This window comes from Priapulus caudatus, unplaced genomic scaffold, assembly GCF_000485595.1.
Source record: "Priapulus caudatus unplaced genomic scaffold, Priapulus_caudatus-5.0.1 Scaffold854, whole genome shotgun sequence".
NCBI classification, from domain to species: domain Eukaryota; kingdom Metazoa; phylum Priapulida; class Priapulimorpha; order Priapulimorphida; family Priapulidae; genus Priapulus; species Priapulus caudatus.
Window position 1 is genome coordinate 86413 of NW_014577915.1, and position 12317 is coordinate 98729.

General features: G+C 46.6%; 1 protein-coding gene across 1 annotated transcript in view; it reads right to left on the reverse strand.

Moving 5' to 3' along the window:
* The window catches only part of LOC106814004 (probable ATP-dependent RNA helicase YTHDC2), a 30499-nt gene that overhangs the window by 3733 nt on the left and 14449 nt on the right, over positions 1-12317 (reverse strand). Inside the window, exons 9-25 of the mRNA XM_014818259.1 lie at positions 11967-12019; positions 11504-11640; positions 10962-11097; positions 9864-10056; positions 9189-9367; positions 7943-8036; positions 7280-7367; positions 6437-6517; positions 6177-6259; positions 5411-5636; positions 4971-5136; positions 4329-4435; positions 4029-4123; positions 2799-2975; positions 1676-1926; positions 1182-1402; positions 538-634 (exon numbers count right to left, since the gene is read on the reverse strand). Coding sequence (XP_014673745.1) covers positions 538-634; positions 1182-1402; positions 1676-1926; positions 2799-2975; positions 4029-4123; positions 4329-4435; positions 4971-5136; positions 5411-5636; positions 6177-6259; positions 6437-6517; positions 7280-7367; positions 7943-8036; positions 9189-9367; positions 9864-10056; positions 10962-11097; positions 11504-11640; positions 11967-12019 — 2384 coding nt within the window. The remainder of the gene's footprint in view (positions 1-537; positions 635-1181; positions 1403-1675; positions 1927-2798; positions 2976-4028; positions 4124-4328; positions 4436-4970; positions 5137-5410; positions 5637-6176; positions 6260-6436; positions 6518-7279; positions 7368-7942; positions 8037-9188; positions 9368-9863; positions 10057-10961; positions 11098-11503; positions 11641-11966; positions 12020-12317) is intronic.

Here is a 12317-nt window from a genome sequence, read left to right on the forward strand (position 1 = left end):
GAAGCTGTAGAGGCTCTAAGCTATGGGAAGCTGTAGAGACCCTAAGCTATGGGAAGCTGTAGAGACCCTAAGCTATGGGAAGCTGTAGAGACCCTAAGCTATGGGAAGCTGTAGAGGCTCTAAGCTATGGGAAGCTGTAGAGGCCCTAAGCTATGGGAAGCTGTAGAGGCTCTAAGCTATGGGAAGCTGTAGAGACCCTAAGCTATGGGAAGCTGTAGAGGCTCTAAGCTATGGGAAGCTGTAGAGGCCCTAAGCTATGGGAAGCTGTAGAGACCCTAACCTATGGGAAGCTGTAGAGGCCCTATCTGGCAATTTTTAACAGAGAATAAGGCTGTGTAAGAACTGAACTTGGCAAGGATGCCGCCATGATGCATAACAAATGCCCCCGCCATGCGGGGTGGGGGGAGGGTTGCTCCTTTAGTAATTTTAAAATAATAACAATTAACAAAATCCGACTCTAAAGTCTCCTAAAAAGGCGTGAGACGACAGCCAATAACAGTCTGTGCATCGCAGGATGGATGCACGAAAAGTACTTACACATTGGTCGCGGCCGCTGTCCGATTCCGGGCGGCTGCTGCAGGCCAGCTTCTATCTCTTCGTTCGTGAGTATGTTAATGATGGTTTGCATCACCGTCTGAAACGTCGCCGTGCCAGCAATTGCATTAAATTCCCATGCAATTACAACGAGCGTAAAATTACTAAAACTGTATCCGAATGTGGAGGGATAAGCTAACACCTCAGTTAAATTTATTTAATTTAAATAAAACCCCCTGAAAGACTACCTAGTAGCTAGGTCGACGACGTACGTTTTCCGTTCAGTGTGCTAGCACATGGCTAGAACTAAGCTGATCTTACATGACTATGTACAGTGAATTTCAGAATATCCAGTATGGCAGTACAAGAAATCACCCATTTAACGCTCATTGCTCGTCACTAGATGTCTCCTTGTAGCCAACCCGTTTGGGAAACGTTTGCATTCATTTGGGCAGAACACAAAAATCACATAAAAAGCTACAGTCTGTCTATACACTTCTATAGGGCAGTTCAAGGTCAAAAATTCGTGATCGGCCGATCGAATCACATGCCCCTCGATGACGCCGCAGCACAGCAGGACGCGGAGCATGGATAGGTCGCAATAAACCAGTGCCCCCACGTATAACGAACTCTCGCGGTCTGCGTACCTCATCGGCTTGCGACCACGGCTTGCTGGGGTTGCGCATGCGCCGCAGGAACAGGCAGTGCCACTTCTGGCGCAGCTGCAGCACGAGGCTGATCGCCTCCTGGTCCATGCGGAACGACAGCCACGAGTCGATCTTCAGCGTGGCCTTGCTCGCGGCGTCCGCCTCACGCTCTTCACCCTCGCTGTCGCTGCTCACCTCTGCCGACGCATCCGATGACCGGTCTACGCAAACACCAACACGCATGAGCAGTCGTCGTCGCGTGAGTCGTTAGCCCCGCCGGATGTCGCGCGGGTTAACAGGGATAATTAAAATTAAATTAAAATAACAATGTTAAATGTATAAAGTGTAAACTACAATTTTAAATAAATAACTCAAACTGAACTTAAAGTTCAAATCATACGGAGTGAAGCACGACAACATCGCTCTACATAATAAGTTCTAACTCATACTGCGTGAATCACGATAACATCGTTCTACATGATAAAGGTACGTACTCTCTGCCTCGTTGATGGACTCGAGCGGCATGCGCGCAGGCCCGGCGAACAGCGCGAGCGTTATGGGCGTGAGCAGCGTCACGCAGCGCACGTAGGCGACGTGGTGCACGCGCGTCGCCTCCTCATAGGCTAGCCAGCCCGTCGGCAGCGCCTGCAGCACCTGCGCGTGCGCCGCCGCCACCGTGACGCTTGCGTTCGCCGTCCTGGCGCCGAGCACCGACGATGGGTGCAAGCGCACCTTGTTCTCCTTCCTGCAACGATGCAGCGATGTGGGACGTGAGACGCAGGGGTTTCTAAGGTGGAGGGAATTAAGTGTGAGATGCTTGGGGTTGCGTTTCTAAGGTGGAAGGAATTAGGTAAGAAACGCTTGAGGTTGGGTTCATGGGATGGAGGGAATTAGGTAAGAGACGCGTGGGGTCGGGTTTCTAAGGTGGAGGGAATTGAGTAAAAGACGCTTGGGGTCGGGTTGAGAGGGAGCGAATTGAGTAAGGGATGCTAATCACACAGGTACTCTAACGCAGGTGGCCTGTTGTCAAACAAAGATATTGTAAATAGTTATGACTATCAAGTCTAAAATGTCACAAGTACTCGAGTTTTTTTCAATAGGCGCAATTTTGTGTATACCAAGAAAAAGCCACTTGAATGCTTGTTTTGCAGTTCCCCTTTCTGCTTTCCGTGTTTTTCAACCAGACTGGCACACGCTCAATGACCACTCCATTTCTCATCACTCCAACCACTCATGCTGTCTGCTTCAACATTTTTACTATCCATTTCATTCTTCTCTCAGAAATCATACCTAAAAAAGGAAGGACCCATGCCCCCCACCCCCGCCGGATACCCCCCTGGACGTGGCTAGAGATCAGGACACCCCTGCTTCGGACTCTAACCACCCCTTTGCCTGCATGCACGTAATCATCTGTTCGAGATGGATGCTGCACACAGCAGGGTAAAAAATACATGGAAGCGATGAGCGATTCGCTCTTCAAACCTCCGAAATCGCTCCCGTGAGGCTCAAAATAGCTAAAAATTTTGACGAGGGCTATTTTTGACTTATGAAAAAGAGCTCCCGTGAAAAAAAAAATTCCCCTGCTGCGCACAGCGTGACATTCGCGCGAGCGCTTACTGCGTGAAGAGTCTTCGTTTCTGCCGGTCGACACGGCACAGGTACGGGTACGTGCCCGCACAGATGACCGCCTTCACGACGGCCCAGTTCTCCGAGTTAGAGTTGAGATCTCGGATGTCGCCGGGACCGCGGGCCCTGACGAAGCCAGAGGCTCTCAGCTGACCCAGCAGCTGCGTCCTACAAATAACACCAACACATAGAAGTCACACAGACACCCATGCAGATATAGAAAATGGTAAATATAGAAAAATAGAATACGGCGAATTTTTTTATATTTTGCGAGCTCTTGAGAGGACGTCTCTTCCTCAGGCTTCACAACAACATTGTGAGCAACCTGTTCTCGAAAGATGGCAAAATAAATGAAAGTGTCAATGACACTATAGCTCACATTGGGTGCGATAGAAGAGGGAGATGATATTTAAAATTTGGTAAGTGTTTCATTTATGACGGACCAAAATGTGATCAAATGTCCTTATTCCCCGTTTTATACTAATAGAAATTTCACTGTTTTGTTTCAGGGTTAGTTTTGATGCGAAAATAAATGTTTCAGATCTAAAAGTCTGAAATCTGGGCGAGAGATGGCACTATGCCTAAATGATCGCCATTTTGGTTTTCGATTATTGCACAAATAAAAGCAATAAAATATTCCAGTAAAATTACTGTAGCGAAGAATCTAAAACACAATATTACACGTAGGTATGATTAGGTAGGTAGGTAAATTTAACAAAATCGAATTAATCTAGATGGCCATTTTCATTTTTGCCAAAAAGGCCCCCCCCCCATAGGAGTAACAACTGTATGCAATTTGAAACATGTGGGTCAAATGGTTCTCAAGTTATCGTTGACCGTAGCCAAATGTTGACAGACGGACGGACGGACGTACGACAAACAACACCCCATGGCAATAGCTCATCTTGACGAGGTCAAGGTGAGCTAAAAATTGACAGGTTTATCTTCAGGTTATATTAGGTTTATAATTTTATATATCTATCTATTCATCCATCCATCCGTCCGTCCATCCATCCATCCACCTATCTATATATGTCATATGGCTGCAGAAAATATCGTATTGTAATCGTGCAGACGGCAGAGCAATCATGGAATAAAATCCAATATTGCCTGGTGAAAAGGTAAACTTCGTTAAACACACTTGTTTCAATTACGACAAACTGGTATAAACAGTCTGACTGGTAACGCCCGCATGCGCAAGTAATGCCTACATGTGCATACCTCATGCCGAGTATCACCTCCATCGTCGCCGAGGACAGAAAGTTTCTCTCACAGAATGTTTTCTCCCAGCCGTCTCCACGCGCTTTCTGCCAAGCCTGCAACGAAGCCACCGACAGTGCATACCCCACCCGCGCAACTCCATCGCGTTTGCGAAGTGTTCCGAATTTCGGCCAGTCACACGACTAGGCGCAAAATTGTCACCCGCTTCGGGACGCAATCGCGTTTCTAAAGAAACATTCATGTAACTGTTCGAAGAAATACCGCAAATGTTTGGCAAAGGGGTGAAATGATGGGCCGCACCTGGAAGGCTCGGAGCAATGCCATGTGGTCACTGAAGGTTCCCGCTGCAAACTTCTTGCGCACCATAAGAGCAGCACGCTTCTGCGATGGAACGTACGGCAACATGACTGCAAGCAACAAGATATAACGCATTAGAGACGAAAACATCTGTCTTAAGAACAGTGGCAACAAAACCCAGAAAAATTCAGGATAAAAACTTGTCTTGGGTTGATAAGCGTAGCAACAAAATCTGATGAATCCGACATGAAAACTTCTGTCTTGAGATTACAAACAATGGCAAAAAAACAATAAATTCAGAATAAAAATCTCCAGCCTAAGATGAAAAACAATGGCAACAACAAGATGCAATTGATTTGGGGAAAAACCCACCCTGACAATATTATAAATAACTTCACCTACACAATAATAACAAAACAGAACTCATCTCAAACTTCCTAGAATCACAACATTAGTACGTCAGTCTCATAATTTATGTATAATTTGTAAAACCTTCTTGTATGCACACGTATAAACGATAGCTACGTCAAATGAAAGCTAAAGAATCAACCAATGAAAAAAGAATTTCCATGAGAGACGACCGAGGGTTGGTCGGGCTAGCGGGAAGGTCGCACCGCAAGACAGCGGATCCTCACGATGACTCACACGGGTCGCGATACGCGAGCGTGCAGACGATCGTCAAGATCGGATCCAAGCACTTGAGGACGACGGAGTGTAGCACCATCTTTCCCAGACGCGGCTCGACGGGCAGGTCAACAAGGTGGTGACCCAACTCTGTCAGGTCCTCCCAGTTGTCCAGGGCGTCGATGGTCTGTCGGAGAAAAACACGATATGGGAACACAATAGGGAAGGTGAATAATAATAAATTAAAGCAATCCTAACAGTGATACAATTCACGTTCTTACAAGACTTACCGTGCCATATTAATGTAGTAATACTTGACCACACAGTCAGCCAGCATGGCTGAACTAATGCGACGTCCAGCTACGAACACATTACCGCAAAGCTCTACTACGATACAACCCACACATCGCGTAACACGACGCGTCGCGACCGCTCGGCAGAGGGCGCCGGCGTGCACCGACCTTCAGCAGCTGCACGGCCTGCCGCGTGACCATGAACGCGGGTGCCTCGGGCGCCTTGCTCAGGAAGTCGGCGATGCTCGTGTTGTGCGGCGCGAGCAGCTTGCTGTGCAGGCACAGCTCATGCAGCGGCGTGCGAAGCAGCTCCGCCTGCTGGAACTGCGAGAGCGTGTCGTGACGCGAGCGGCTGAACAGGTGGTAGCAGACGCCTGGCCGACACCGCCCCGCCCTGCCGAGCAAATAACGCGCTGCCGGTCAGTCACACGACTCAGAGTTCTGGGTGCGAAAGTCAGTCGCACGACTCAGGAGGGAGTTACAGGTCTACTAGAGGGCCGAAGGGGCGACAGGAACGAATGGAGCGAAACGAGTTGTTGTTGTAAATGCAGCGTTAGGTGACGTCACCATAGTTTCGTAGGTTCGGCGTGCGTTAGCTTTGCTGTGCTTAGGTTCAGGCCCACAGGCTGCCTGACGTACATATAGACCAACGTCCACTAGTGTTGCCGTTGTGTCGACATGCTCAAACTGGCAATGATCGTGTCTATTACCGTGCGCCGCTCATCCAGAACACAGTGGTGCAATACCTCACTACAGAGGCAGCGCGATACAAGAACGAAAAAGAGATCGACAGTTAATATTAATGTGAAATGCCGTTGGCGATGCCGATCATGGTACAAAGATTTTACGAATGCGTAGAGAAGGCACCGACGAGAGAGGAAGTGTTTCCATACGTGCATGCAGATAGCTGGTAGTCATGAGTAAGCATAAATACCTTCCTCTCCGCTGCAGTGCACTCGACTTTGCGATCCACACAGACTTCAGCATCGACATGTGAGTCAGAGCGTCGTAAGACTTCTAAAAGTAAGGAGAAACGCAGAAATCTAAAACTATATGCGTAAATGCTGTTTATTTTAACACGTGTGATCATGATTATTCGTCATGTAACTCGGTGCGCCGACGCACCATCCTGACAGTGCCAGAGATGGTGCACTAGAAATGTGACAGTAACAGTATGGCATTTGTCACACTTGCCTCCTTGACTTTGCCAGAGTCAATCACATAGACGATGTCATTGATGGTGATGCTGGTCTCGGCAATGTTAGTACTGAGGATCTGAAAAACCAAAGCAGAGCTTTAAAATTTCTTCGTTTGCATGCTTAACCAATGGCAGCCAGCAGATAATATTCTAATTCTGAGTTGCCAGTGTTGCTCATGGACTACCAGATTCTCATTCTAGTAAATCTAGTATTCCGTACGACCACCAGAAAAAGGTTGATTTTGCCCCCTGTAAGATACAGGGAAGGGAGAGAAGGGTTCCAGCTTCAAACCACCACTGAAATCTTATCGAAACGGGTGATGCCAAATGAAACGAGACACTAGTTTAAAGGGACAAGATCTGGAAATTATGTCCTCGAAGATTTGACCTAGAATCATGTGTGGGTCGCTTTAATGGTCAGCTTACAGAACATATTACTATATACTGCAACATTTTGCCAGGACACACAACAATCAATTGCTTTAGCTTATATAATCTGCTAAAAATTACAAGTACTTGCAACACCTACAAAAGCCAGATCCTGTGCCTTAATCAGTATGTTGAAAACAAACCACCAAAGATGACAGCGCTATCACATTGTGAAAATTCCAGGTAGCCCAAATAGAAGAATTTGCAACAATGACATTTCAATCCACTGACCCAAAGTTAACCCCCCCGCCTGCCCAAAATTAGATTTGAATAAAATTCCAACATTAAACAGCATGATAAATTCGAGCCCCTAATAAAACTATGTGTCCGGAGATACGAACGTGCACCAGTCGCACGCCACCACCGTCTCCTGGATCAACCAGCTTTGCCGGTTTTCACAGAGTACGTACGATTTTCCTGGTGTTGGGTGGTGGGTTCTTGAACACGCGCTTCTGATCAGACGACTGCATTGCTGAGTGCAGTGTGTAGAGAATGAACCTGCAACACGTTGATAATCATGAGGCGATCGTCTGAGAAATGCGCTGGCTTGCATGATTGCCATCTCACGTGACATTAGAAGGCATTGGTAGAAGCGATTTGCAGCTACCAAAAATCTTTGGTGTGCTTACACAATTGTCATCACATATAGCATTAGAAGACGTTTGCGTTTACAAATCTGTACGTTTAGTTGCCCCTGGTGTTGTCACTATAAACTAGTAGTTTATTACTGCACACTGCACTAACAGTAAGAAGCTTGCAACATGCAAGCTCATGTTGTCACTTTTATCAGTGTGATGTCATTACATTAACACATAAATGAACATACAAATAAATAAATAAATAAATACTAAATAGACGATCACAACGTTGCCAGTGCGCTCACAAACACCTATGTGTCTACACCTCGCATCGGTGTAGTGAGTGCAGACGAGAAGCACCACACAGCAACAGACACACAATCATTCACATTTCAGATTCTGTCATAGGTCTGAATGAGACTAAATTAAAATGCGTAACCACCGCTCGAGTGTGAGATTGTGTGAATGTATCCCTGGGAAGGGATCGTTACTTACTTACTACAGCCCGTGAATCGAGCATCCTCGTTCAGAATCCGCTCCCGCAGAGTAATAATCTCATCATATCCCGGTAGAAACACCAGGATCGCTCCTGAAATCAATCGACAAAGGTAAGCGCGAAAATACGTGCAAACGACGCAAGTGATTTTAACACGTTCCCCGCGGATCCACGAGTCAGAAGTGATTTTAACACGTTCCCCGCGGATCCACGAGTCAGCTTGTGGGAACAATCAAAACGCATCCCCGCGGATCCACGATTCAGCTCGTGGATATAGATTATTGGTTTTTGCTACTCTGATTTCCAACAGATGGCAGACACTACCTACCTAGAAATTAAACAGGAACAGTCTATATTACCCCAGTCATACATAAACTAAAGAATACAATGCTCTACCGTTGATTTGAACGTGAAATTATGAGTTTTGAGACTCAAGGTAAATTCGTAAAACTAGAAGGCGTAGATCGAAAAACATAATAACTGTGTAGTATATAAAATTTCAAGGTATTTTTGCATGTAGAAAAACAAAACAAGGTTCATACCCAACACATGTGTAAGCGTTGTCACATTTCTTACCAGAAAAAATAGTATACTGTCGAATGATATCATAACAAACTCACGAAAATCCACCGGTGCGGTGGCATTTGAGACGAAAATACACGAAAATGTCAGTTTTTTCCCTGTTTTCATATCAATATATTATTATGAAGGGGAATGATTTTTATACTATTTGAACGTGTAAGGGTGAGATAACACCCATGCAGAGTAAATGTGTCAGTTTGGTTAGCTTTCCTACAAAGGAAATGTGGTAAATCAAAAAGTGAACAGGCTGTAAAAACCTGAAAATCCCAGCGCAGGGCAGTAGGTGCATTGTTAACACCGGCAGCGTTGAACGTGTTAAGGGATTTCTCATTAACTTGTTACTACATTCTCATCTATATGGAACCATCGACTGGTTTCCACACACAGATGCAATAGCTGCCCTGCACATTTTCAAAGGTGGGTACCATCATGAGATACAACCGAGGTGTGAAACTGAAGCATCAATTTTAGCTTTGGACTTGTGCCTTGACAGACTTATTAGACCTATTAAATAGAACCCATGCCTGAAACAAACCTATTCTCTAGAAAATGTGCCTAGAACAGACCTGTTACCTAGAAATGGGTTTCTCATCAAATTTACCGGTCTTTATTGAACCGATAGTGGGCAGTTGCACACACAGCAGCATTCACTGCAGACATTACCTGGCTCCTGTGTTGTATGGATCTTCAACAAAAGTGCCAAAATGAGATCCAAATCCACCTTATCGTCGTCGAACGAGTAGTGGTAGGCATTAAGCAGCTCTCTGTCCTCGAAGCTCAGTTCGCGTAGCTGCCCCGTCCGACTAGAACTGCTCTCCGTCACACCACTCTCAAAGATGGCCCTAGTTGCATGACAGGGGAAGAAAATATGCAATCAAACTATGCTCAACAATGTTTTGCTGTCAGCCAGGTCAGAAAGATGGGGAACACATTCAGCATGTAAACGTCTTGTCAGGTCAATGGGAACGCATACAATTATAGACATTCACAATTACCACTATGATACTATGATCATAACTGCAGCCACAGCGGACATTTCTCTGAACGCAACACACACACGCTCGACTCTACAATCATAACTCTAACCACAGCGAATATTTCTCTAAACACAACACACACACGCTCGACTCTACAATTACAAGTGTAACCACGGCAGGCATTTCTCTACGTCAGGGTAAAAAAAACATGGGAGCGATGAGCGATTCGCTCTTCAAACCTCCGAAATCGCTCCCATGAAGCTCAAAATAGCTGCCATAAAATTTTTGACGAGAGCTCATTTTTCCCCTGCTCTACGTTATCCTCGCTACCGTCTCCGGCCACTACGTCACGCGTACGTACACGTGAGACTCCAGCAGCTCGACGATGGGCTGGTGCTGGAAGCGGCGCGCCCAGTCGATGGCGGTCCACGAGTTGGAGGCGCGCACGCTGGCGTTGGCGCCGAGACTGAGCAGCTGCTCGACGGCGTCGACGTGGCCGCGTCCCGCCGCGATCATCAGCGGCGTCGCGCTCGTATCAGAGTGCTGGTAGTCGACTGCGGGGCGAGAGACGCGAGACGTGAGACGTGAGACGTGACGCAAGACGTGACGCAAGACGTGACGCAAGACGTGAGAGGAAACGCGAGACGTGAGATGCCGCGAGACGTGACGCGAGACGTGACGCGGGACGTGACACGAGATGTGAGATGCCGTGAGACGTGACGCGAGACGTGAGAGGAAACGCGAGACGTGAGATGCCGCGAGACGTGACGCGAGACGTGACGCGGGACGTGACACGAGATGTGAGATGCGCGAGCACTGTGAGATGCCGCGAGACGTGACACGAGATGTGATGCCGCAAGATGTGACACGAGATGTGAGATGCCGCGAGACGTGACACGAGATGTGATGCCGCAAGACGTGACGCGAGATGTGAGATGCCGCGAGACGTGACACGAGACGTGACACGAGATGTGAGATGTCGCGAGACGTGACGCGAGATGTGAGATGCATTTCTCGTGGCGAACACATTCAATGAGCTCCGATGTGCAGTATTTGCACCTGCGAAACAAACAAACAGCTCAAGGAGCTGATTGCCGGATGTGCCACGTCAGAAATAGAACATGATTGGTTAGGAAAAATGCAAACATACAGATGACCAGAAAGAAGAAATATAAGCTAAACAGAAAACTGCCACGGGGCCCCGTTGTCAGAAACATCACGAAAAGTCATGACGAAATCTTTTGAACAATAAAACACGAACACAAATTTTGAACAACAATTGAAAAGTCTTAATTTCAATTCAAGATAGTTATAACTACTACGACGCCCCTGAAAACAGGCCTGGTCGATGCAAGATTGCGAAAGCATTAAACAATAAAATACATCGACGCAGGTTCCTCGTCTGTGTGCATGCAGTGCATTCAAGTTTCCACTGCCGCTTAATTACGAGACGACTCACCGCTGACGTTCTCGCTCATGATAAGATGCAGCAGATGCGTAAAGCTGTCGTCGTCACCCTTCAACCAGGCCTCAGCCACTGCCATGTCCATCTCTTGCAGCAGCAACGGCTCCAGCTCCTCTCTATCGGCTATGAGCTTGGAGATGACAGAAAGAATGGCTACGAGTGTTAAGACAGCAAGCTGGTCGCAGTGCACTCGTGTTACCAATTCAGTATTTCGTGAAGCAACGACGACTTCGATTCTTCAATATCTGCCATGAGCTCGGAGATGAGAGAAAGAATGACCATGGGTGTAAACAAAGCAGGCTGGTCACAGTGCACTCCTGTGCCAATAAATTCTGGATAATATAGCCATAATTGTGTCAAGTGAAGGTCTATCCCATCTATGCCTTCAGCATCAATGGTTAACAATTATTCCATATCATCTGTGCACGTGCATACATCTGCTGAGACATGCTGTGAGGTGGGTGGACATATATAGGCACACTCACGTCCCATGCACGTCCAGAATGCTACAATTAAACATTCGTGACCATATATACCTCTGCTTTATCAGCGATCTTTGTCAACGTGGATGGAAATTTGTGCTGTATGGGCTTTGGCTCACCCGCACCAGTCTCGTGTGGTCTGACGCTGAGCATGCTACACCAGTCCGTCAGCTGTTTCTGCTGCTTCTCAACTGAAACCATGAGCAGTTGGCAAGTGGGCTGCGCGCGCAGTGCGCGTCAAATCGAAGCATTTCTTAAAGGGCCAAGGTCTAACATTTAGGTGCTCTCAAGCAGTTACACGTTTCTATACTTAACACGGCTCTGCTGTATGAATTTTTGCACACACGGTCTACTGGAAATTATATGTACTCATAGCATGTGCAACTGTCGGATCTCATGGCAGATCGGATTGCTGATAACATGTGATATAAATTAAGAATTCTTGTTCTAACCCATGTTGAAACTAGATTACTTCTAAAGGTATGAGCATGCTTCAAGATACAATTAAATTACAAACCTTTAGTCTTATCTGTCATAAACTTCAGCATGTTTGCTGTTATATGTCCAGTACTGAAATTATAAATACAATTAGATTGAAATCTAATACATACACTGTTATGATAAATGATGTAAATGACTTCTTATTATATCCAGAAATGTCATTACGTGCATGAAGGAATAACCTAAGGAATTTCATTGCTTGTTTATGTGCTATGTGCAGTTCTAGCCAGATCAGTCATAGTTGCGGTACCAGCAGAAGCAGCAGCAACAACAGACGCAGCAGCAGCAGCAGCAGCAGCAGCAACAACAGACGCAGCAGCAGCAGCAGCAGCAGCAGCAACAACAGACGCAGCAGCAGCAGCAGCAG